The sequence below is a fragment of the Erythrolamprus reginae genome, chromosome Z (genome assembly GCF_031021105.1).
Source record: "Erythrolamprus reginae isolate rEryReg1 chromosome Z, rEryReg1.hap1, whole genome shotgun sequence".
Taxonomy (NCBI): Eukaryota; Metazoa; Chordata; class Lepidosauria; order Squamata; family Dipsadidae; genus Erythrolamprus; species Erythrolamprus reginae.
In genome coordinates, this window is record NC_091963.1 from 116412925 (window position 1) to 116440398 (window position 27474).

At 40.9% G+C, this 27474-nt stretch overlaps 1 protein-coding gene across 1 annotated transcript in view; it reads right to left on the reverse strand.

The window, feature by feature from the left end:
• Positions 1-27474, reverse strand: part of MPP2 (MAGUK p55 scaffold protein 2) — a 95862-nt gene that overhangs the window by 55170 nt on the left and 13218 nt on the right. Inside the window, exon 2 of the mRNA XM_070730139.1 lies at positions 26282-26390. Within this exon, the coding sequence (XP_070586240.1) occupies positions 26282-26312 (31 nt within the window). The 5' untranslated portion in view covers positions 26313-26390. The remainder of the gene's footprint in view (positions 1-26281; positions 26391-27474) is intronic.

The window sequence follows — 27474 nt, forward strand, 5'->3', positions numbered from 1 at the left end:
AGAGGGCATTTTCTGATTATCTTTTTTCCCCCTCCGAGCAGCACTTTAAGATTTTCAAAGAAATTGGACTCCTTTTTTTCAGGTTTTTCCAAGTGATTCTCAAGTACTACAGGGTCACTTCAAGAACTGCTACACAGAAAGATGCTTTTGTGTTTAGATTACAAAATAAATTCCCCATTGAATGAAGATCAGAACTTCTTCCCTGCTAATCTCAGTCTAATACTTTCACTGATGCATCACAGTCTCTAAAAATCATGTTTTTTTAATTAAATTAACTAACTGAATGAATGAAAACCTAACATTCCTGCTCCATATATATGGATATAGTTCATCTCAATCTGTTCCCTTAACTTATGTTGCCAGAAAAAACTGTATGTTTGCTGAACCTATTTCATTAAGCTGCTTTAAGAGGATTTGAGAACAATCCATGATTTTGCTATTATCATTTGTCATGCAATTTGCCTTTGTATTCTGCATTTGGTCAAGCTCATGTACTGAATTGCTCCACTGGAAATCGTTGGTACACCTGATTGCTGAAGTAGTAATAAATGATTCTGCTCAGTGACTGTAGAGACTCGAATCTTGATATAAAAGTCAAGATGTAAAAAATGAGGGCTAGGTAGGTATTCACAAGATGGCTCTTCTGGTATTTCCAACCATGCTGATTATAATTACAGTACTGTGTTTTATTTATTATTCTATTTATTTTCTGATCACCTGTTCATTTAGATTAATCTGTTACAAGTAGTCCTTAACATACAACTGTAATGGAGCATGGGGCATAATGGTTGTAAAACAGAACAGGCATGGGACCAACCCCAATTATGCTATCTTTTTTGCAATTCTTATTATGCATTAAATACAGTGGTCATTAAGCAAATCAACAGTTAATTCTGTGTGCAATTTTGCCAAAATTTAGAAGTTCCAATTTTCATAAAACCATCATAAAATACAGCCATATGACTGTGGCATGCTGCAAATGGCCATAAATGTAGCCATTTGCTGAGTGCCTCAAGTTCAGTCATGTGACTGTGGAGGGCGCTTGAACATGTGAGCTTTGCCTCTGGGTCATAAGCAGGGGTGGGCTACTGCCCGGATGGGGGGGAACGCAGTGGGGTAGCGAAAATGGAACTCCACCCCAGAGCACCCAATTTACATTGAAAGGTGTTCAAAGAAAATGCAGGGCCACAGTGTGGTAGTAAAAAGTTTGGTAGCCCTTCACTGGTCATAAGTCTCCTTTTTTGTGGTCAGTTGTAATCTCAAATAGTCACTAAGCATATTCAACGCTACCTGTGTAGCCTGAATGTTAGGGAATGTTATTTTCCAATAAAGCTCCAAGTGACTTTATAAATCTTGGTATGTTATCAGGGTTCAGAATCAGATTTAGTCAAGCTGCTTTACAGCATATTTATTTATTTATTTTATTTATTATTTGGATTTGTATGCCGCCCCTTTCCGAAGACTCGGGGCGGCTCACAACAAGTGAAAAAACAATCCACTACATAATCCAATTAATTAAAATATTAAAAGTTTTTTAAAAAAACCTATACTAACATACACACACACAAGCATACCATGTATAAATTCAGCGGGCCCAGGGGGAGATGTTTAGTTTCCCCATGCCTGACGGCAAAGGTGGGTTTTGAGAAGTTTACGGAAGGCAGGAAGAGTAGGGGCAGTTCTGATCTCCGGGGGGAGTTGGTTCCAGAGAGTCGGTGCCGCCACAGAGAAGGCTCTCCCCCTGGGGCCCGCCAACCGACATTGTTTAGTTGACGGGACCCGGAGGAGGCCCACTCTGTGGGACCTAATCGGTCGCTGGGATTCGTGCGGCAGAATATTGTCCAGCCCACTTTGATATACAGTGTTCCTTCGATTTTCGCGGGTTCAAACTTCGCAAATAGCCTATACCACGGTTTTTCAAAAAATATTAATTAAAAAATACTTCGCGGTTTTTTCCCCTATACCACAGTTTTTCCCGCCCGATGACGTCATATGTCATTGCCAAACTAATAATTTTTGCAAATAAATAACAAAAAAAATAATTATTGTTAATAAATAATTATGTTTATAAATATCAGGATCACTAAGCGTCTTATTCAATGGTGCGTACCAGAAATAATGGTGAGTAAATGGTTGTTAAGGGAATGGGAAATGGTAATTTAGGGGTTTAAAGTGTTAAGGGATGGCTTGTGATACTGTCCATAGCCAAAAATGGTGTATTTACTTCCGCATCTCTACTTTGCGGAAATTCGACTTTCACGGGCGGTCTCGGAACACATCCCCCGCGAAAATCGAGGGAACACTGTATAGATTATATTCAATGTATGAGCTGTCCACTTTTCTTTTTTTTAAATAAATTTTTATTGATTTTTAAAAGTTTACATAAAACAAACATATAACAGTGCACAGTGCATGTGCTCATCACCTAACAACAACACACACCCCATCACCCCCACCACCCATACAAGAGGATTCAAAAAAATTTAATTGTTTATCTATTATTCCTTGGCTCTATCTTGATCAAGTATTACTAAAAGAGTGATTGCAATTTATTTTTCATATTTACATCACAGATTCTACTTAACATATAGTCTTTTACCTTGTTCCATCGCACCATCAGCTTCTCCAATTTATTCTTATCAAAATTATTTAATCTTATTTCCATAATTTCAAAATGTATGTGATCCACCATATACCAGTACCAATTTTGTAGTGTCCATTTTGTAGAATCTTTCCATCCTAATACTATCACCGCTTGAGCACTTTCCAATGCTGCGGTTTTAATTTCCTTAAATTCTCTTAGTTCTCTATATTTGATTAGAATTGCTATTTCTTTTTTAATAATCCAGTTAATGTTTAACATTTTATTAATTTCATTCTGGACTACATTCCAGAATTTCTGAATTTCTGCACACTCCCAGATCATATGCATAAAAATTCCTTTTTTCTGGCATCCGTGCCAACATATGCCCTTCTCTTTCCCCTGGAAGTGTGCAATTTGTACAGGTGTATAGTACCATTTATGTAAGATTTTTCTTCTCATCTCTCTAACTCTCGTATTTTTAATCTTGTATATATTTTCTATTATTTCTTTCATTTCTCTTTCATCTATTTGTAAATCATCCTGCCAACATCTTGTTAAACTTTTTGTTACTTCTTCTTCCATTTGCAATAGCATTCTATATATACTACCGGCTTGTGCTTTACTTTCATTTATCTTTTCACTTATTATTTTTTCTACACTATTTTCTTCCCGTAAGAAGGCTTCTTTATTCTCACTTTTGTTTAAGTATGTACATATTGCATTAATCTGCAACCATTTCTGTTTACCAATCCACCATTCCAATCTAGTTCTACTAATTCTTCCATCTTTCTCATATAATTGCTCAATTCTCGAGTATGAGCTGCCCACTTGAACTTATTCGTTTCCAGCCAATGCTGAATGATTCAGTTGGGAGATATATCCCAAGCTAGAGGGACAGAGCCTTTTGATATTGTACTTCTTTGGGGAGAATTAGGTCAAACTGACATTCCCTCCTCTTATCAGCACATCCAGAAACTAAGGCAAGCAATCCCCTTTGCTTCTTCCACTTGCAAAAAAAAAAAGCACCCTTCCTATACCTGATTAACATTGGCAGAGTGCCACAGGCATTGGCCTCATCTCCCTTTCACAAATTCATCTATACGGGATTTAATAACTAAGATTTTATTCTCAGTCAGTCAACAGGGCAGGCAGTCTTCCAAAGCTGGGAGGAAAATTATTTTTTTTTAAAAAAAGAAAACCAGCAACAGTCACATCTAAAGACAAGTATTAATTACTGAAGTTCTTCCAGTGGTTCATCTGTTGCTAATCTTATCTTATTTGTTTCTCTCCTTGTTCTTAATACTGAAAGCACAACAGTAAAGGCAGTAGAAAGAAACAACAACAACAAAAAAAAAACCTAGGCAGCATTTTATATAAAAAAATAAAAGCAAAGAAACCACTTTTAACAATAAATCAAAGCTGTTTTCTTTGCCTATTTCAAAAGTTGTTCTTCAGCACCATTATGTCCATATATAATTTTCAGAATGAATCCTTGGGCTTAATGTCTCACTTTTTTGGTTAATTACAAAAATTAACAAGAAAGTTCTAATATGAGCCCATTGTCATTCTAAAGACAGAAAAGAGGTTAGTGGCTATTGCTTAGCACTCAACTTACAAGCATTTCTATCTCCACTCATTGTGGCCAACTAACTGCAGCCATCTCGCTGCAGGCAACCTGGTATGACAACTCACCCTGTGCCTTGTGGTGAGTTGGCCATGGAGAAATGGCTGCAGAGAGATGGTCACACTGGGTTGACCCATTCTAGTTCTCAAAGACTAGCAAAGAAAAATTTAAGGGAGCAAAATTATCTGGTCATATATTATGGCAGTCACTTTGTTGTTCAAAAAATGTCTTGCTCCTCTCCCTTTTTTACAGCAGATGCAACATGCTCTCAACTTTTTGAATATACACTTCAACACAAAATTTGTATACTTTCAACATATTCTATTTTTGCTTATATTCTATTTTCTTCAGGGGCATTTTAGAGTGTGGAAATAAAATCCAATGGTAAACTTTGGATGCAGGATAGGAAGAGTACTGACACTGTTGAACTTCGGTGTTGAAGAAGCCTCCTGAGAATACTGTGGGCATTCAAGAAAATAAACAAATGGCTTAGTGAACAAACAATCCAGAATTCTCCCTTGAGATACAAAGGACCAAGCTCAAATTATCCTACTTCAGATATATCATGCAAAGACTTAATTCTCTGGAGAAGTTTTTAAGATTTAGAAAAATGAAAGGAAAGAGGATGATCAGCAAAAAAAAGTGTTACAATGGCAATGAATATATTGCCAGGGGACCTGAAAGGTTACTTTCAACTTCTCAAATGTGATGTACTATAGTACTTTCTATGAATCATTCTGTGTTGATCATAACATTTAAATCCAGTTATATATTACTTTACTGTAATAAACTTGGCTTGATTTTAATATACTGTATATTACTTGAATCAATGAGTTTTTAAAACAATGCAACTTACTCAAGTTATTTAACACTAATTAAATAACTGAAAAGGTCTACCTGACTTTATACCTGTAAATTCCCCATTTATTCACTGTATTCACCTCTTCTTCTTCTCTTTTTTCCTTTCTTAAAAGTGTTAATAAAAATATAATAGAAAGAGAACATAAAACTGCTAAACTTTACATTTTGCCTGTGTGTCTTGATTAAGATAAAGGATAAAGGAATGATGTTCTTCCTAGTTCTATCTACCCAAGTCAAGCAGATTGCTACCTGCTTTTACTTCAGGTCTGATGACAGAATCTCTACTGAATATGAAGGCATCATATCAGCTGTCACACATAGCACAGACCAGGTGTTATATTCATATATATCTTATAACCTTTGCCTCAGCTCATTCATCCATTCCTTTTAGGGCAGGCGTGTCCAACACATGCTCACATGCCACAGCTAGTAATGTGGCCCTACAAGATTATAAACTTTTAACATTAATATGTAATTTATATACATTATCTATATACAGTAATACTTTGTCTTATGAACTTAATTGGTTCCGGGACGAGGTTCGTAAGGTGAAAAGTTTGTAAGATGAAACAATGTTTCCCATAGGAATCAATGGAAAAGTGATTAATGCGTGCAAGCCCAAAACTCACCCCTTTTGCCAGCCAAAGCGCCCGTTTTTGCCCTGCTGGGATTCACCTGAGGCTCCCCTGAATGGGAAAGTCCACCTCCGGACGTTCGTGTTTTTGCGATGCTGCAGGGGAATCCCAGCAGGGAAATCCCAACAGCACAAAAATAGGCACTTCGCTGGCAACAGAAGTCCGGAGGTGGGGTTTCCCAGTGAGGGGAGCCTTCAGCTGGCAATGGAAGTCTGGAGGCGGGGCATCCCAGCGCCAGCAGCTTGGGTTCGTAAGGTGAAAATAGATTGGAAGAAGAGGCAAAAAAATCTTAAACCCCGGGTTCATATCTCGAAAAGTTCGTATGATGAGGGGTTCATAAGACGAGGTATCACTGTAATATCTTTTATATGCAGCCCAGAACAATTCAGTCTCACTCAATGTGGTTCAGGCAAGCCAAAGGATTAGGCAACCATAATGATAGGCTCATCACAACATTCATTTCTATAGACAAACTAGATCTCAGAATTGCTTTGCACATAGGCCCTTGCACATATGTTTTTTTCTCTAGAGAAAAATAATGGCATTTGCCAGTTCCTCTCATCCTATCTTTTCCTTTCTTCACATTCCAACAAGGCATAATAAATCTTTCTAAGGAAGAAGATGAGGAGGGGTAGGAGAAGAGGGATATTTTTCTAATGAACACCAGATGGCTGTCACCGTAATTATCCCTAAGACACTGAAGGACATCACAAAGCATCACCTAAGGTCTTGGGAATAATTACAATGATCACAAACTATTCATTGGAGACACAAAGAGACACAAAGAAAGGAAGTTAACCATACCCTCATGTGCTATCTGAGAATGTCACCTACTGAAAACAAATTATTTTTAGATGGCTAACCTTGGTGTATTCAACATGTCTAGGTTCTCAGGATCACATTTCCACAAGCAATTTAGAATTTAGTGGTAAATAGCATATAGTGATAAATGGGTTCTCAAAAACAATGTATATGAAAGAATGCAAGAGGTTTTGTGGCTATGAAAGAATGCAATACAGTGATAACTAGTGATGGGCGAACCAAACTCGCACAATTCGGATCCGTACCAAATTTTGCGGTGTTTGGTACACTGAACACGAACCCAAAATTTTTTGAAACTTCGGGCAAAGTTCGGGGTCGTGTTCGGCATTCGGAGCTTTGACATCACCGGCAGGTTGCTAAGGACGCCAAGGTGATCACTTCCTGAATTCCATGGAATCCAGGAACTGATTACCTTGGCGTCCTTAGCAACATGCCAGTATACGTGACATTAAAGCTCCGCCCCTGGAATCTCTTGGTGGGATTCCCAGTTTGAGTTTGGGTTCGGTTTGGGTTCGGCAAAATTTTGCGTAACGTTTGTCCGAACTTGCTGAACCCAAACACCATTGGGTTTGCCCATCCCTAGAGATAACTCATCTTATGAACTTAATTCATTCCATGACCAGGTTCATAAGATGAAAAGTTCATAAGACGAAGCAATTTTCCTCATAGGAATCAATGTAAAAGCAAATAATGTGTGCAACCCCATCCCAAAAGTCACCCCTTTTGCCTTGCGCCGCTGGGAATCCCCACCTCCGGACTTCCATTGCCAGCTGAAGCACGGGGATTCCCCTGAGGCTCCCCTCACTGGGAAACCCCACCTCTGGACTTCCGTTGCCAGCCGAAGTGCTGGGATTCCCCTGAGGCTCCCCTCACTGGGATTCAAAGCAGCACCAGCAAAAATGATGGGATTCCCTTCAATTTTGCTGGCACTGCTTTGAATCCCAGTGAGGGGAGCCTCAGGGGAATCCCAGTGCTTCAGCTGACAATGGAAGTCTGGAAGCGGGGCATCCCAGCAGCAGCGGCTTGGGTTCTAAGGTGAAAATAATTCAGAAGAAGAGGCAAAAAAATCTTAAGCAACGGGTTTGTATCATAAAAAGTTCGTATGAAGAGGGGTTCCTAAGGTGAGGTATCACTGTAATTCAGATTAATCTAGTTTCAGATTGGAAATATGCTTTTATCCAAGAAATAATTAAATAATAGATTACATTTATGTGGGAATCATAGAATATTCACCAACCCTTGGTAAGCAACAGAACTAATGTTGATTTCAGCTATTTTCCTAAAAAAATGTCATACAAAGAAGTACACAGTGTATTAGATGGTATTAGGACATATAAACAACAGACTTTTCTATTTTTTTTCACCTGGAAAAAGAGGCTACTAACTAGCTTTGAGCGAACAAGAGAGAGAGGAATCAGTTCTAAGTACTACTGAAATGTATGTATGCAGTCTGACAAAAATTGAAAAATACTCCTTTTTCAAGAGTACTTCTAGGCCAGCAGTCACAAACCAGTGGTCCGCAGACCACTGGTGGTCGGCAAGAAAATTTTGGTGGTCGCAGAAAAATTATTTGCAGACCAGTGCACCCAGGTAGAGGAGCTGCTCCAGGATGACCAATGGGCCAGTCCTGTGACTAGAGCTCTGGAATATGAGACTGGCCAGGCAGCTCATGGTGGGGCTGGAAATTTCTGCTGCAGTGGGTGGTACGTGCAACCTGCAGCATGCAAGGAGTGGCGTAGACTTCATTGGCCAGAACAAGGTAATGGTGTTGTCGCAGCAAGGGGGGACAGTGGCACAAGTGGGCTGAAGTGGCTGTGGTGATGGCCAAAGACTTAGTGTGCAGGAGTGAAGCGCCACTTGCTTTTGTACATTGTGGTACATTTGTTCCAGCTAGTGGCGCCAAGGAAGCCCTTGCCTCCCGCTGCTTCCAGCTCAGAGCAGTAAGCCACGGCCAGGAAACACTACAGCAGAGAGAAGCAGCTGTCCATGGCAGCTAGGAATCTCAAATATGGCCGAGAATGAACCTTTGTGTTGTAACCAGCCTGGGCACTAAATTGGCCCCCTGAAAACCTCTTCTCTCTAGGAGCCCAGTCAAAGTTTGCATGCTCCTCACTGAAGAGTCTGGACTAGCAGTAATGGGATGGGATTTTTCAGACACTTGGCTTGGCCACCTGTTTAGCACCTCCAGCCCCACTCTCTGTCATGGAGTATAGGCACTTCAGCCAGCAGCATACAAAACTCCAGCTACACAGGAGGAGAAGAGAGCAGCAGAGCCCAAATGCTGGGCCTTGCTGGTCTCAGAAACCAGGGATCCTTCAGGCATCCTGGCCATGTAAAAGCCAACCAAGTCCCTGGGTTGTTCACAAGTTGAGTAAGCTGCATAGCTGCTCCACCCGCCTTCCACACCTGAGCCTGTTGGGTACCGTCTGCCCCAAACCAAGTGGTGAGGAGGGACTAGCCAGCTGAGGACTAGAATCATAGAATCATAGAATCATAGGATCATAGGATCATAGGATCATAGGATCATAGGATCATAGGATCATAGGATCATAGGATCATAGGATCATAGGATCATAGGATCATAGGATCATAGGATCATAGGATCATAGAATCATAGAATCATAGAATCATAGAATCATAGAATCATAGAATCATAGAATCATAGAATCATAGAATCATAGAATCATAGAATCATAAAATCATAGAATCATAGAATCATAGAATCATAGAATCATAGAATCATAGAATCAGATTTGGAAGGGACCTCCAGGGTCATCGGGTCCAACCCCATACTCAATGCAGGATTCACTAAACCATCCCAAAACATGACTGCCCAGTCTCTGTTTGAAGACCTCCGGTGAAGGCGAGCTCACCACCTCCTGTGGCAAACTGTTCCAATGGTTTATCACCCTTACCGTTAGAAAGTTTTTTCTGATATGTTTATGTTTATTTAGATTTGTATGCCGCCCCTCTCCGCAGACTCGGGGCGGCTCACAGCAAAGTGCAAAAGACAATTTACAACAAATCTACATTTCTACTAAAAATCTACTCCCTTGCAGTTCCATTCCATTGTTTCTAGTCCTTCCATGTGCTAATGAGAACAATGCTGATCCCTCTGCTCTGTGACAGCCCTTCAGATATTTGTAGACTATCAAATCTCCTCTCATTCTTCTCCTTTGCAGACTAAACATCCCTAGATCCTTTAACTGTTCCTCATAGGAAATGATTTCCAGACCACTCACCATCCTTGTAACTCTCCTTTGAACTTGCTCTAGTTTATCAATGTACTTTTTAAATTGCCCCCCCCCCCAGAACTGAGCACAGTATTCCAAAGTATGGTTGTACCAAAGTACTGTAGAGAGGAATAATTATTTCACGTGGGCGAGATTCTATGCGCCTCTTGATACATTCCAGGATTGTGTTTGCCTTTTTTGCAGCTGCTTCAGTGTTCTTCTAGCTCCAGCCACCCTGGGAAAGACAAAGCAGAAGCAGGCAGCACATCCTGGCCCAATGATTTTGGCTGATAGCAGCAGCTCTGACCTGATCCTGCCATTAATGCTGTGGGCAAAAAGTGGTCATGCTGATCCTGCTTCATGGCTGTATACAGAGACCCCATATCAGCTGCTTCTCTGTGCTGTAGTGCTTCCCGGACATGGTTCTACCTCTCCAAGCCCGAAGCGGTCGGAGGTGAGGACTCCCTTGGTGCCATCAACTGACACAAATGTACTGTGATGAAGGCAGAATATTTCACTCCTGCACACTAAGACTCTGGCCATTGCCATTTCAGCCCACCTGCGCTACCACCACGCCCTTGCCACATCAGGACCATTACCTCATTCTGGCTGGGAAAGGCTGCACTACTCTTTGCATGTTGAACTACTTGCAATGTTGCACATACCACCCTCCATGGCACAGATTTCCAGCCCCACCGTGAGCTGTCCACCCAGTGTCATATTCCAGAGTTTTAGTTGCATAACCGGCCCATTGGTCATTCTGGAGCAGCTCCTCCACCCAGATGGTCTGTGGGATTTTAAATTTGCATTAAATTGGCATTTGAGACAAAAGATAATATGTGAACAAGTGGAAGGAATGCTGATAGTCTACATCAATTGTTCAAGAGAAGTCATTTGTTGGCAGACACTGAAGTGGGACGAAGGAAGAAAGAAGGAAAAATGGACCTTTAACTAAAGTTTCCTCTTAGGTCGGTCTCTGACTTATCTCAAATCAAAGTTGGCCTGGTGCAATCAAACTTTCATTTTCAAGGGAAAAGTCAATAATTTTTCATATCACCCTACACAGTACCTTCTTCAGCTACATCAACATAACTCTTCACAGGACCACAGCCAATCTTGCCAAAATAGAAGTGATCGTTAATCAAGTGGCTTAGTGAATATTAAAAGAAAATTAGACTTTCAGTTTATCTAGCATAGTATGTTGTAATTTAAACATGAAAAACAATTGGGTCTCAACATCTGCTGAATTGCAACTCTTAGCACAGCTCGGCAAAGGATTTTCTGTTCACCTGTTATCTCCTTTTAATTAGGAAAGCAGAATGCTGGATTTGAGACTCTACATTCAAAACATCTACTATACATCTGATCTATAATCCTTTCATGACAGGGCACCATTATCCAACAATTTAGGAGTGCTGTGCTTGATATGTAGTGTCAAATTAAGTGTACTGTAGCAGGCAACAAAATTATTCAAAACCAATAATAACTGCCCTTGTTTTGTGTTCTCTACTTTTCAAGATCCTAAGCAGACAATTGACATTCTGAAATAACAATCTAAGTAGGCAGTTCAACAGTAATGTGAAGTTCCATGAGAATAATGCTGGCAAGCCTTTTTCTTGAAATGTGACAGTAATTTCTGTTGGTGTTCAATAGAGGCATTAACAAAGCATTCTCAGCTGCTTTCTGTCTGAGCACCGCTTGATTCAATATTTTAACACTGAAAAGTGTTAGCTGCTAAGATGCTGGTGCCTCTTTCTCCAGCACTCGCCCAATTACATCTTCATTTCTGTAGCAACAGGAGAAAAGATTTGCATCTAAGGTTATACTAAACCAGGGTGGATAAGGCAAACATTTAAATATTGTCAAAACTGTTTACTACAACTGATAAGATTTTACTATTTTTCAGAGTAGTTGACAAGTTTGTTTTGGGTTTTTTTCCAAAGGGAGAAACTTGGAGTTAAATGACCCAGTATGCCTAGAAATGTCCCAGAAATACTTCATGCCAATTGACATTTACTGACTGAATTCTTGGACATAGTTTTTATTTTTATTTTTATTTTTATTTTTATTTTTATTTTTATTTTTATTTTTATTTTTATTTTTATTTTTATTTTTATTTTTATTTTTATTTTTATTTTTATTTTTATTTTTATTTTTATTTTTATTTTTATTTTTATTTTTATTTTTATTTTTATATTTATATTTATATTTATATTTATATTTTTATTTATTTATTTATTTATTTATTTATTTTGTCCAATACATAATACACTTTGAAGAGAATAGATATATAATAATATAAAGAAAGAAAAGAATAGAAGATATAAAAGTATAGGCAAATATATTTGAAAGGAAGAAAAGATAAATGAGATAAGGAGAGACAATTGGGCAAGGGACGGAAGGCACACTGGTGCACTTATGCACGCCCCTTACTGACCTCTAAGGAACCTGGTCAATCGTGGATAGTCTAAGGGAAAAATGTTGGGGGTTAGGAGTTGACACTACTGAGTCAGGTAATGAGTTCCACGCTTCGACAACTCAGTTGCTGAAGTAATATTTTTTACAGTCAAGTTTGGAGCGGTTAATATTAAGTTTGAATCTGTTGCGTGCTCTTGTGTTGTTGCGGTTGAAGCTGAAGTAGTCATTGACAGGTAGAACATTGCAGCATATGATCTTGTGGGCAATACTTAGATCGTGTTTTAGCTTGTTTTACCTTGTTGCTTGATGAAAATCCGGGCAATTCCAACATATTAATTTCTAAGTACTTCTGTACAGATGGAATGAGATATTTAAGCACAGATGTACCTATCTTTTGCTATTTGTAAGGAAAAACAGCATCCTTTAAGGAACCCCCACCACTGCACAATCTAGGGCAGTGATGGCAAACTTATGGCACGGGTGCCACAGGTGGCACGCGGAGCCCTATCTGCTGGCACCAAGTTATTGCCCTAGCTCAGCTCCAACATGCATGTGTGTGCCAGCCAGATGATTTTTGGCTCACACAGAGGCTCTGGGAGAACATTGCTGACTTCCAGAAGGTTTCCAGAAGGATGGGGGAGGGCATTTTTACCCTCCCCTGCTCCAGGGAAACCTTTGGAGCTTGGGGAGAAGAAAACATGAGCCCACTGGGCCCGCCAGAAGTTGGGAAACTTCTCCGAGGGATGGGGGAAGCTGTTTTTGCCTTCCCCAGGCATTGAATTATAGGTGTGGGCACTTGCGCATGCGTGATATCATGTACACACGCTCTTTTGGCGCTCGAGTAAAAAAAGTTTCACCATCACTGATCTAGGGCAATGTTTCTAAATATTGTCAACTTTAAGATGTCTAAATTTCAATTCAGCATGCTTGCTTGGAAATTCTGGGGGCTGAAGCAGGGGTGAAGTTCTGGAGACCTCACCTACAAAAAGATATTGACAAAATTGAACAGGTCCAAAGACAGGCTGCAAGAATGGTGGAAGGTCTTAAGCATAAAACATATCAGGAAAGATTTATTGAACTCAATCTGTATAGTCTAGAGCTGTGGTTCCCAACCTTGGCATCTGGAAGAGATCTGGACTTCAACTCCCAGAATTCCCCAACCAGCAAATGCTGGCTGGGGAATTCTGGGAGTTGACGTCCAGATCTCTTTAAGTTGCCAAGGTTGGGAAACACTGGTCTAGAGCAGAGGTCCCCAACCTTTTTTGCACCAGGGACCGGCTTTAAGCTAGACCAATTTTCCACGGCCCGGGGGGGGGGAGCGTTGGTCATATGGGGGTGGGGTTATGGAGGGGTGGAGCTTAGTGACGCAGCCCTCCACTCTTCTCCACACGGCGGGGAGAATCAGGAGGCTTCTTTGGCGGCTGGGGGCTGCCTGGCTTTGTGATTTTGGCTGGGGGGGGAGTTAGGAAGGTCCTACTTCTCCACCCCCCAGCCAAAAATTCAAAGCCTATCTGCTGGATACGGGCGATGAGTGGGACAGAGCGGCGCGGAAGCCTCTTGCAGCAGCTGCTACAGCCACCGGCTTCCGCGCCGCTCGTCCCACCCATCGCCCGTATCCAGCAGAAGCTGCTGCCTGAGTGCTCTTGGCCGGCGGGATTCAAAGTGCTGGGGTGGGGGGTGTCCCGACAGCCCCCCCCACCCCAGTGCTTCGCCTCCCGCTGGGACACCCCCCACCCCAGCACTTTGAATCCCACCGGCCAAGAGCACTCGGGCAGCAGCTTCTGCTGGATACGGGCAATGGGTGGGACGAGCGGCGCGGAAGCCTCTTGCAGCAGCTGCCACAGCCACCGGCTTCGGCGCCGCTCGTCCCGCTCATTGTCCGTGTCTGGCAGAAGCTGCTGCCCGAGTGCTCTTGGCCGGCGGGATTCAAAGTGCTGGGGTGGGGGGTGTCCCAGCGGGAGGCGAAGCACTGGGGTGGGGGGGCTGTCAGGACACCCCCCACCCCAGCACTTTGAATCCCGCCAGCCAAGAGCACTCGGGCAGCAGCTTCTGCCAGACACGGGGAATGAGCGGGACGAGCGGCGCCGAAGCCGGTGGCTGTGGCAGCTGCTGCAAGAGGCTTCTGCGCCGCTCTGTCCCACTCATCGCCCGTATCCAGCAGATAGGCTTTGAGTTTTTGGCTGGGGGGGGACTTAGGAAGGTCCTACTTCTCCCCCCCCTAGCCAAAAACTCAAAGCCTATCTGCTGGATACGGGCGATGAGTGGGACAGAGCGGTGCGGAAGCCTCTTGCAGCAGCTGCCACAGCCACTGGCTTCCGCGCCGCTCGTCCCGCTCATCGCCCGTATCCAGCAGATAGGCTTTGAGTTTTTGGCTGTGGGGGGAGAAGTAGGACCTTCCTAACTCCCCCCCCAGCCAAAATCACAAAGCCAGGCAGCCCCCAGCCACCAAAGGAGCCTCCTGATTCTCCCCGCCCTGCCCGACGCCCCGCCCTGTCCTGTATAATGTCCTCTGCCGGGAGGGCAGCGGCGCCGCGGACCGGCTGGAAAACCCCAACGTCCCGGTCCCGGTCCGCGGACCGGCGGTTGGGGACCTCTGGTCTAGAGGACAGAAGGAAAAGGGAGGACATGATCGAAACATTTAAATATGTTAAAGGGTTAAATAAGGTCCAGGAGGGAAGTGTTTTTAAAAGAGAACACAAGAACAAGGGGACACAATCTGAAGTTAGTTGGGGGAAAGATCAAAAGCAACGTGAGAAAATATTATTTCACTGAAAGAGTAGTAGATCCTTGGAACAAACTTCCAGCAGATGTGGTTGGTAAATCCACAGTAACTGAATTTAAACATACCTGGGATAAACATATATCCATCCTAAGATAAAACACAGGAAATAGTATAAGGGCAGACTAGATGGACCATGAGGTCTTTTTCTGCCGTCAGACTTCTATGTTTCTATGTTTCTAAATTCTCCCAGTTCACTCGTGTTGTTGGTTGTTGGAGAGCCAATCGCAAAGTCTGTGCAAAGCTATACCCACCCACCTGGATGCTGCCATTTGGATTTTTTTATCCTCTGCGCATGCACATGTGAAAAGGGTAAAAGAATCCAATTGACAGTGTCTGGATGTGTAGGCGGAGCCTCACACTGCCTTCGCGATTGACTCTCCAATGACCGGCAGGCACGAGCGAACCAGGAGCATTTCACACCTGGGCTGAGGTTCACACATCTTAATGTTGTCAACGTTGAGAAACACCAAATTGTGGTGTGCGCTGTTTTCTTTTGCATTTTACAAGTTTGAAAGCTTTCTATTCTCTCTAACCTGGTGCTCTTTAATGTATTCCACTAACACCTAATTTTATTTATTTTATTTTTATTTATTCATTTGTCCAATACACAAAAACATAGGAAGAAAATAGACATGTGGTAATATATATAAGGGTAAAAGTGAACTTAGAGGAGAGGATATATGAAAGGAAGAGAATATACAGTATATGATAGGTGAAAGACAGGAAAGGCAATTGGACAGAGGACGAAAGGCACGCCAGTGCACTTATGTACGCCCCTTACTGGCCTCTTAAGAACCTAGAGAGGTCAATCGTGGAGAGTCTAGGGAAGAAATGTTGGGGGTTAGGGATTGACACAATTGAGTGCGGTAATGAGTTCCACGCTTCGATAACTCGATTGTTGAAATCATATTTTTTACAGTCAAGTTTGGAGCGGTTCGTATTAAGTTTGAGTCTGTTGTGTGCTCTTGTGCTATTGCGGTTGAAGCTGAAGTAGTCATTGACCGGTAGGACATTGCAGCATATGATCTTGTGGGCAATACTCAAATCGTGTTTCAAGCGCCGTAGTTCTAGGCTTTCTAGGCCCAGGATTGTTAGTCTATTTTCGTAGGATATTTTGTTTCGAGTGGAGGAGTGAAGGGCTCTTCTGGTGAAATATCTTTGGACATTTTCAAGGGTGTTGATGTCTGAGATGTGGTATGGTTTCCGGACAGATGAGCAGTAGTCTAGGATGGGTCTGGCAAAAGTTTTGTAGGCTCTTGTGAGTAGTGTGAGATTGCCTGAGCAGAAGCTGCGTAGGATCAGGTTAACAACTCTAGAAGCTTTTTTGGTGATATTGTTGCATTGGGCTTTAGCACTTAGGTCATTCGATATTAGTATTCCATGGCCTTTTACTGAGTGTGGGTTAGCAGTGAGAGATTGTTTATACAATTCGTATGTGCGGTTTGGATTCTTTTTGCCAACATAGAGGACAGAGCATTTGTTGGTTGATATTTGAAGTTGTCAGGTGTTAGACCAGTCTGAGACAAAGTCCAGGTCTTTCTGGAGAGTGAGTGTGTTATCAGTGGTGTTAAAAAGTTTCACATCGTCGGCAAAAAGAACACAGTTGCTTTCAATATTCCTAGCCAATCAATGACCACTCTGTCTGGGGACTTTTAGGAGTTCAAATTCAGCAACTGTAGTAGTGTTTAAAGGGCCCCTTCACAGAAAAAGTGATGTACTTGTCACGCAGGACATATTATTTATAAGGGTGTTTATCAGAAGAAAACACAGCATAGCAAAAATGGATGAAAGGGAGGCTTAGGAAAATAACCAAAATAAATGGACCATTATGCCTAATATCTTCAGAGGCACTGGATAAATGTTTATCATCGCTAGGCAGCATAACCATGTTTTACAACTTTTTTTTCTCACCTTTCAGATTTCTGGACACCAACTTCAATTCTGAACAATACCTCTGTTACCAGGTTGAAAAGGGCATGTGTTATCTTCAAATAGTTTTAACGAGATACACCAGCATATGAAAGAGCTCTTCACACATAAATTGGTGTCTTCGCATTTAGTTGTATGTGCATTAAGAGTTGAGATATGCATTTTTTTTCTTCCCAGACAGGAAAGGTTCAATTGGAATGAAGACTTTAATCATGCAAGGTAATAATATTTTAGGGCAGTATTTCCTAACCGCAACAACTTTAAGATGTGTGGACTTCAACTTTTTCAGGGAGAGAAAAGATTAAAAACAGACTATCCAACTTGAAAAATAGCAGCTGTGTATTCACATTGCAAATCCAGCATGCAAACTTTATGCTTAGTTTTTAAAATTTTTATTTCAGAGATGAATTTTTTCAACACTTTCATGCTTGTGTACATATGAATGATGGCAATCTTAGTGATCCTACACAGCATCACTAGGATTTTAGACTGAGTATCATACATAATCAATAAAGTCAGACTTAAAATTTAAATGAGTGGTATAACCAGGCTTGGGGTATGAAGGTGTGGTAGACCAATGAGTGCCTGTATTTATTACTGGTGTTGTTTTCCATACCTTGGCTGCTGTTTATACTTGTCTGGGTGGTGTATTGTATCATGGTTTTTTAATGTGGTTTTTAATTGTTGTTAGTGAACTGTTTGGTGTATTGGTTATATATTAGGCTAGAAAAAGAGATACAGTGATACCTCATATTACAAACGCCTCGTCATACAAACTTTTCGAGATACAAACCCAGGGTTTAAGATTTTTTTGCCTCTTCTTACAAACTATTTTCACCTTACAAACTCACTGCCGCCGCTGGGATGCCCTGCCTCTGGACCCGTTTTTGCACTACTGGGATTCCCCTGAGGCTCCCCTCCATGGGAAACCCCACCTCCGGACTTCCGTGTTTTTGTGATGCTGCAGGGGAATCCCTGCAGTGCAAAAAATGGGCACTTGGCTGGCAATGGAAGTCCGGAGGTGGGATTTCCCAGCGAGGGTAGCCTCAGTGAAATCGCAGCATCGCAAAAACACAGAGGTCCGGAGGTGGGAGGGGAGCCTCAGGGAAATCTCAGCAGCGCAAAAACGGGCGCTTCGGCTGGCAAAAGGGGTGAATTTTGGGCTTGCACACATTAATCGCTTTTCCATTGATTCCTATGGGAAACATTGTTTCATCCTACAAACTTTTCACCTTAAGAACCTCGTTTCAGAACCAATTAAGTTTGTAAGACAAGGTATCACTGTATCATGAATTCTAATCCTGCCTGCACAAAATAATTTGGGTAGTCAGCTTCTCCCAGCTCTAACAAAGAAGCAGTGGCAAACCACTTCTGAAAAACCTTGAGAAGAAAACTGCAAGACTCAGACAATCTCTGAGGATTGGACACAATTGAATGGAAACCAAGAATAATGTTGTTAGCTCAGAGTTGTGAATTTGAGATGGGGATATATCAAATGAAGGAACAGACAAACAAACGACACGCAGGAACGTGACAGTTGAAGCCACAATTTTGAAGACAATTTTCATTTTTAAATTTAAGATGATCTACAATGATTTCATAGATAAAATAACAACAGAAGCTGTTCAGAGATAGGCAGCCTCTTTGAATAGCAATAGCACTTAGAGTTATATACTACTTTACAGTGCTTTACAGCCCTCTCTAAGCAGTTTATAGGGTCAGCATATTTCCTCCAATAATTTGGGTACTCATTTTACCCAATCTCAGAAGGATGGAAGGCTCCATCAACTTTGAGCCTACTGAGATTTGAACTGCCAAATTGCAGGCGACTGGCAGGCAGCAGAAATATCCTGCAGTACTGCCCTCTAACCACTGCACTACCAAGGTTCAGTATATTTCACAGTGAGGATATTCAAAATGTCAGTCTTACACACAACTACTTTTCCTCTGCTGCCTATTTCTGAATAGATAAAAACTAGATTACATATTACACAAGAGAACATTTGCTCCCATAATAGATGACTTCTGAAAAACACAACTGACACCCAAGCAAAAAACCAACAAAAATAACACAACAAAAACCTCTAAATCACCCTGTTTCTATATTATGCTAGCCTCAAAGAAATCATTATTTTTATTTAACATGTTGCTATGGTTCACAGATACTGATGACACTAGCTGAAATTTTCACAATACCCTGAACTCTTAATTATAAACCACTCAACTCCATTTAGCATGTTGTACAAACTTGGTTATTCAGCTTATTCAGTTCTGGATAAACATAGGTTAAAGTTGAAATAATCCCCCGTTTTCAAACTAAGGTACAGCACGTCCATTCTCTTGCAATATTCAAAATGTATCTCGAAATTAAACTCAGTAATGTAACTATGAAACTTTCCACATAGGCCTAATTTATTTAATTTAACTCAGTCAAATCAAATCATATTTAGACTAAAAAGCACCAGGGTACAAATTAGGAGTGATTGCAAAATGAGCTGACCTCAGAGTATGCTTCTTAGAGTGCAGATTCCAAATATTTCATAAATAAAAAACATAAGACCCAGGGGCTGGTTCTAACTTACCTCACTGCTTATTTGCTTTTTCCCACACTGCATTGCATGCACAGTGCCAAATATATTGCATGTGCAGTTCCAAATGTATATATTTTAAAAAGCTAAAAACAAGACTCATCAGCAGTGCCAGAAACTCGGCTTCTGAGCATGCACAGAAGAAAACACAGACACACACACACACACCGAGAAAGATGGCAGTGGCCACAGACCAGCACTGACTAAACCAGTTCCATGATATCAGCATGACATCACCAGTGGTTTGTTACAGGTTCCGGCGAACCAGTCCGAACCAGGAGAAACCCACCTCTGATAAGACCCAAACTGGAAACTTTTGTTGACAGATGTTTAAGTCAAACTTAGAAAGTCCTAAGCAGAAGATAGACACAGGGACCTCCAAAATACAGTTCTATAAATCTATTCACTCTACGATCTAATATGTTTTCTTAAAGGTATGTTAATGTGTTATTAGTTCAGTATATAATCCTGCCCAGTCTCTTACACAATGTAATTTTAAAATTGTTGCAATTGGCATATATCTCGTCTTGGTATTGTTCTGTCTGGGTGCCCCCAGACTTCAACACCAACTTGAAAAAGCAGCCAGACACGCTGGTAAAAGCAAAAGCACTTTATAGTTTGAAAAATAAACACAGAGAAAAACCTGTTCTTCCCAACAGGCAGGCTAGGAGGCTTCACAGCAAAGTCCTGACGGCCAGACAATACAGCAGACTTCTTGCTGGCACACACACCACTGTAGAGAATAAGCCCCCACGCCTTTTCCCCCAAGGTTTCAGCCTTCAAGGCCACAAGTCAGAATCAGAGTCGCCAAAGATCACAGCCAGGTCCCAGGACTCCCAAAGATAATACTCCACAATACAGGAAGGGTGGGCCTGCCTTTTCAGCCTTTCTGGGGAGAACCATGCCCAAACGCAGCTGTTACCTATTTAGGACTGGAAGTACCTGGCTAATTGTCCCCTTCGTTGTTCTGCTTTTCTCTGCCTGTGATCGATGATGGCTTGAGCATTTTCATCTAAGGACTCCAGGCTGCTTGCTGGGGAGAGCTCCACCCCGGGGGATTCTGGCTGTTCTCCCTCTCCCTCGGCCTGATATTCCTCCTCCCCTTCTGCCTGGGCCTCCTCCTCATCCTCCCCCTCTGAGCAGGGAGCCGGCAGAGGTTCAGCCGTTCCCTGAGGAGCCTCAGACGGAATCACAACAGGTATGTACCATATTTTTCATAGTATAAGACACACCTTTTTCCTCCCTAAAAGAGGCTTATAATTTGGGTGCATCTTACACTCTGGATGTAGCCTTTTTTAGAACCGTAACTAGCTGCTAACAATCTTCCCAGCTCTTATCTTGCTCTTTCATTATTTCTCTCTGTGAAGAATGTTTTCCAAGCCCTAAGTCTTTGCAGGGTTTTTTTCATTGCTCTAACTTGCTCCAAATAAGTTTCTTTCCAGCCCTAACAAGGTGCTAACGATGTTCTCAGCTCTTAACAGCTTGCAAGCTCTTTCATTGCTACTCTCTGCAAAGAAGAATGTTTTCCAAGCCCTAAGACTTTGCAGGGTTTTTGCTCTACTTGCTCTGGATGTTTCTTTCCAGGTGCTAATGATGTTCCCAGCTCTTACTGGCTTGCAAGCTCTTTCACTGTTACTCTCTCTGAATAAAAAAAATTTTTAAGCCCCAACCAGGGGATAAAATAATGTGCTGAAGCTGGCCACACTAAGGACACTAATCAGATGAATATCTGGTAAGCAGATTCTTTCCCCTATTTTCCTCCCCCAAAACCAAGGTGCATCTTATACTCCAGAGTGTTTTATACTCTGAAAAATACGGTATATGGAAAATGAATTGCAACATCGAAGCTCTTATTTATATGGCTAATGGGCATTGCATTACTCAGAGACATATGCAGGCACACACTCAGATCCTGCAAGACACCTAAGGGAAAAGACAGTAATCAAGAGTGTTGCTTAAATAAGTGATAATTATCTTTGCCACACACAGTTGCATATTATCCGACTAATGAAGCCAATTGATTTTAACCAAAGTATTATACAACATACCTACAAAAATCAGAATTATGCAAGATATGATATTCCCTATGGATTTCAAAGAAGCAGGATAGGAAGAAAACAACTTGATAGCAAAAAATATTAATAAACCAACCAAACAAACATTAAAAGGGCCAATCCTTCCTAATAGGCAACATAGATGTTTAACATATATCCCTACTCAATGTCTGAAAACTAATAAGAAATCTTAAAAAGATTGTAATAATAGTAATAACTAAGCTACTGATTTTCCAAGCTATCTGGATCCTGTTTCTTTGATTTATTTGAGGACCCAGATTGTTGGGGACAATATGCTGACTTTGTAAACTGCAAAGAGAGGGCTATAAAGTAATGTGAAGCAGAATATCAATCTAAGTGATATTGCTATTATAGCATTATGAGAAGCAACACATCCAGTGGAATAAATAGTAGACTTTTATAAAATAATGTAATGATTTATAGTTTCACATTTTTTTCTTATCTTTGTCCTCTTTTTTAAAATAACATATGGAGTTTATAGTTGTTTTTAGCAAATCCTTTGGTTTAACTGAAGCATATTGAATTTTGACACTTTATTTCTTTTATTATAATGTTGCTTTCATCTATTATTAGATGAATATTATGTCAGTACAACACAGCAAACGAGATCACTATGCTGGATTTCGTATTTCATCACCAGTCGGGCACTTCCCAAGCACCTAGGACTGTGTGATGTAGTGGCGAATTATGTTTGCCGATCCCAGTAAAGCAGCATTTTGCAATTGACAGATGGAGATTTTGTCAATTCCGATGTTTTTCAAATGTCTGCTGAGATCCTTTGGTACTGCACCCAGCGTGCCAAGTACCACTGGGACCACTTTCACTGGCTTATGCCAGAGTCGTTGCAGCTCGATTTTTAGATCTTCGTATTTCACTAATTTCTCTAGCTGCTTCTCCTCAATTCTGCTGTCTCCTGGGATTGTGATGTCGATGATCCATACTTTCTTTTTCTCCACAATCACAATGTCTGGTGTGTTATGCTTCAGAATTCGGTCAGTCTGAAGTCGGAAGTCCCACAATAGTTTTGCTTGCTCATTTTCGACCACTTTTTCAGGCTTATGATCCCACCAGTTCTTTGCCACTGGTAAATGGTAGTTCCGGCACAAGTTGATTATTATTATTATTATTATTATTATTATTATTATTATTATTATTATTAATATTGTTGTTGTTGTTGTTGTTGAATATAATTTTTGCAAAATCATAGGAAAATCTGTTTTGTGACTTATTTATAACCTGTGTGAAATGAACAAACCCTTAAATCACTGATACGTGTTGGCACTAGCAACTACGTCAAACGCATATGGACAAAACTTTAGAGAAATCTACATCACCTATACGTTCAAACCACAGGCCGCTAAACATTGAAGCCCCAGCTCTAACGCTGGCCCTCTACACTCTTCTTACTACTCTTTTTTTCCTCCAATTTCCTATCCCTCTTCCCCTCGTATCTCTTCCCCTTTTCCCCCAACCCCCTCCCCTTCTCTCTTTACCCACTTATGCGTACTATATAAGTAAATTATAATTGCTAGAATGTACATTATATATATTCCCTTTACTTTTCTGTACCCCGTTTTTAATGTATATATTCAATAAACATATTATTAAAAAAAACCCTGTGTGAAAAGTCTTTCTTACTAGATTTTTCTGTTTTTTTCTCCAATGATGGACTGACAGAATTTTGAGGTTGTTGGGGGGTTTTTTAGTCAAGAAGCATAATACAACATTTGGAAAGTGTGGGTGGAAAAATATCAATCTGTACAGGAAGTTCAGATCAGTTTCCATGAGAATTCTTAGAAATCTAAAGTGTGGTGTTTACCACCTTCTTTGAGTTTTCATGGTCACTGAGCAATTTCCAAACCTTTGGCTACAACCAGTTAAAACATGTAAGTTTGGACCACCTAGACCAAATCCTGCAGGCTCTGGAAGATGTATTTCTGAATTGGGCAGAAAAAAGCCAAAGGTACTGATTGCCATGCCAATTGGTTGAATGAGTGAATGCCATACAATGTCACGAAATCTACACATGCTAGGCATAATCTGGTCTTTACAACCTAAATTGCTAGTTAGTTCTATTAGGTGTTTCTGTGCCTATCCTTGATGCACTGCAGGGAGAACACTAGTTAAAGTAGGGGAGAATTAATTGGATATAGATAGTCCTTAAATTATAACTGTAATGGAGCCTGCCTGTTGGAGTCATAAGTCATGGCCTAAAATGGGATGCCAAATATTAAGTGATTTTTTTTTTTAAGTGAATACCATGCTTGTTAAGAAAACTCATAATTTGCTGTTGGGTTTTTCGTTTGTCTGTTTGTTTGTTTTTCCCTGAAAACCAAAAGTAAATACAGTAATACCTCGTCTTATGAACCTAATTGGTTCCCGGGGGAGGTTCGTAAGGCGAAAAGTTCGTAAGATGAAACATTGTTTCCCATGGGAAACAATGTAAAATTAATTAATCCATGCAGGGGAAAAAAATGCAAAAAACCGCCGCCGCCCGGCTGTCACCTTTTGAAACAGCCGGGCGCTTCTCAGCATTCTTCCAATGCCGAACCCGGAAGTTCGGCAAAAGTTCAGGTTCAGGTGGCCGCCGCAAAGCCTCGCCGCCCAGCTGTTGTCTTTTGAAACAGCCGGGGGGCTTCTCGGCGGCCTCCCAAATGCCGAACCCGGAAGTTCGGGTTTAGCATTTGAGTTCAGGAGGACGCTGAGAAGCCCCCCGGCTGTTTCAAAAAGCAACAGTCGGGCAGCAGGGCTTCTCGGCGGCGGCAGGTTCGTAAGACGGAAAACATTCGTAAGAAAAGGCAAAAAATTTCTGAACCCAGGGTTCATATCTCGGGTTGTTCGTATGGTGGGGCGTTCGTATTATGAGGTACCACTGTACTGGCTTTTGGCAAAAACTGAATTGGAGCTATTTTGCTGATTCTTTTTAGAAAGCTGAAATGTAGATTTAATTAGTAATATGGGGGGGGGGGGATCCTGCCCATCCCTGAAGGACAAAGAAATATTTCTTTAATAAACAACTTTTGTTCCAGGCTTAAAACTAATGGACAATAACTTAATTCCAATATAATAGTTGAGAATGCACAGAGACAAGTCAAAGGCTTATTGGGTTTCCATTCCCTCTCAAACTCATTTTAAGTTTCTGGACATGCAAGAGTCTCCTCAAATACAGGAAATGGTTGTTTGCATTGGATTATGATGTCTTGGCAGAATTCTAACTAAGGGGATGTTCAAATTATTATTCTATGATTAAAAAAGAAGAAGCTCTTTGCTTGTGTGTGAACAAAGGGAGCAATATCAGGGCAAAGCTGAGTTTGTGTCCACGTGACAATGGATTGAGATTAAATAGGTATATGTTGAAAAATCAACAATAATTCTATCCATACAATGTAGCAATTAAGAGAAAGAGGGGGAAATATGATATCTTGAAGAGCTAAAACTATATGCCTCTGATCCAAAGAATAAGACAGTCAACAATGAAATGTCCAGCAAATCCAGATAAAGCTGACCCCATACTAAATTTTATCAGCACTCTGTTTATCTAGACATAGATTGTTTGCATAAGTAATCATGGATCCAATATTGCAGAGAACTATTTATTTTTTAATATTCTCCCTGAAAGTAGTTTATACAGAGATCATCTTATCTCCATAGCCAACAAACGTATGAGATGCTGACAGAGAGAGCTCAAATATTTCAATAGCAAAGGGCAGACTTTGGGGGGGGGGTCTCCCTCCTTTTTAGTCAAAAACCTTAATCTCTAAATCCCACTGTCTCCTACTATTGCTTGGGCTTCGTTAAGGCCAAATCTCCCCTTTCCTAGTTAAAAAGCAACAGACGGGGTTTACCATCTTGTGTGTGCCTCCTCTAATACATATAGGAAAGTACATATAATCCTTAATCCCTGGAGATATTGGGAATTGCAAATCAAAATATCTAATGAGTTCTAGGGCTGATTGCCTCCACCAGATGAGAGAGAGAGAGAGAGAGAGAGAGAGAGAGAGAGAGAGAGAGAGAGAGAGAGAGAGAGAAACCTTAATGCAAATTGTAACAATTTTGCATTATGGTTTCTCTCTCTCTCTCTCTCTTTCTCTCTCTCTCTCCCTCCCTCCCTCCTTCCCTCTCTCTCTCTCTCTCTCAGAATAGCTCTCTTTATACAACTCAGTTATCCAGGTCAAAGACCTAACTGCATTTCTACAATCTGTTAAATTTGATTACTTTTTATCTGAACCCAGTCAATCTGATTAGTTTTATCTTCAGTTTATTAGTTTATACATAACTTTATTATGGTTACTAAAAAGAGAATATCAATAAGGGTTGGAAATAAAACAGTTTGTGACTAGTTCATTGACACAAAGTACAGTATGCCGAGTCCACGGAGAGGGGCGGCATACAAATCCAATAAATAAAATAAATAAATAAAATGCCTAATTTAGGTTAGTCTGTGATTCAGAGTTTTGACAAATGCAGAAAATGGGGTAACTCAATCAACTTGCTAAATATTAGGAACATTGTAGTTTTATGACAAGTTCCAACTTGAACTGCTGAAAATCCAGTCGACACTGGCAAGAAATTATGGAAGCAGAATAAAATACCTACAAATCCTTGCTCTGTCTCACAGAAAGTGCAATTATCAACTTAATACCTTCCAGATTTGTTCTAAATTTAGCTCTAGATTTCTGGAGAATACCAAGTTGGAAAAATATGAATCAGTGATAGGAATAAGTTCTTACCTGTCTCAGAGTTGGTTGACGCCACAGGCATTTTGACAACTAGAGAAGTCTTCTCAGAAATAGAATTACAAATAGTTGATTCTTCTTGAAATGGGTACCTGTGGCGATCCTGTAGAAAGAGAAGAAAATTAAAAACAACTCTTTAAAAGATCATCTCAAAAATTATCCCCAGGTCTACAATAGCAAACACACACCCTTAATTCTAAAACCCCATATCAATTTCAAAGATTATTTATAAATAACAGACATGATCGTAACTAGGTGATTTTTTTATTTTAATTTTTGCATTTTATTCTTTAGGAATAAAAGAGGAATAAGAAGAGCTAAATTGTCAAGGAGATGCTTATCTTTTGCCAGTTTTACTTTTTTCCTAGGTTTAAATTTTAAAAATCTGAAAATTTCCCAGTGATGAAGAATATGCAAATTCTGGCAAGTTTTATCCAGAGCCCACCTAAATGCAGTAATATACCATCTGCCCCATTCAAATTTGTGGAGTTGTTTCCAACAGTAAAAGAACTAAACAAGTGTGTGCAGCTGTGAACAATGAAGATTACATCCAAGAAAAGAGAGATGCCAACAATAATTAAACATCACAGTTGTGGAAGAAATACATAGAGATTCAAAGCCAAGTTTGTAAGAGCTAAATGTTTGAAACAGAGGTGGTATTCAGCAGATTCTGGCCAGTACTGGAGAACCAATTGCGGAAATTTTGAGTATCCAACTTCAGGTACACATCAATACAGAGCAATCATGGGCTTCCCAAGGTATGCCCATGTTACACCAAATCTCTGCAGTCTGCATTGGTTGCCGATCAATTTCCGGTCACAATTCAAAGTGTTGCTTATGACCTATAAAGCCCTTCATGGCATTGGACCAGAATATCTCCGGGACCGCCTTCTACTGCACGAATCCCAGCGACTGATTAGGTCCCACAGAGTTGGCCTTCTCCGGGTCACGTCAACTAAACAATGTCGTTTGGCGGGTCCCAGGGAAGAGCCTTCTCTGTGGCGGCCCTGAGCCTCTGGAACCAGCTCCCCCCTGAAATTAGAACTGCCTCCACCCTCCTTGCCTTTCGTAAACTCCTTAAAACCCACCTCTGCCATCAGGCATGGGGGAACTGAGATAACTTCCCCAGGCCTATACTGTTTATGTATGGTATGTTGTGTGCATGTTTTTTAAAATTATGGGTTTTT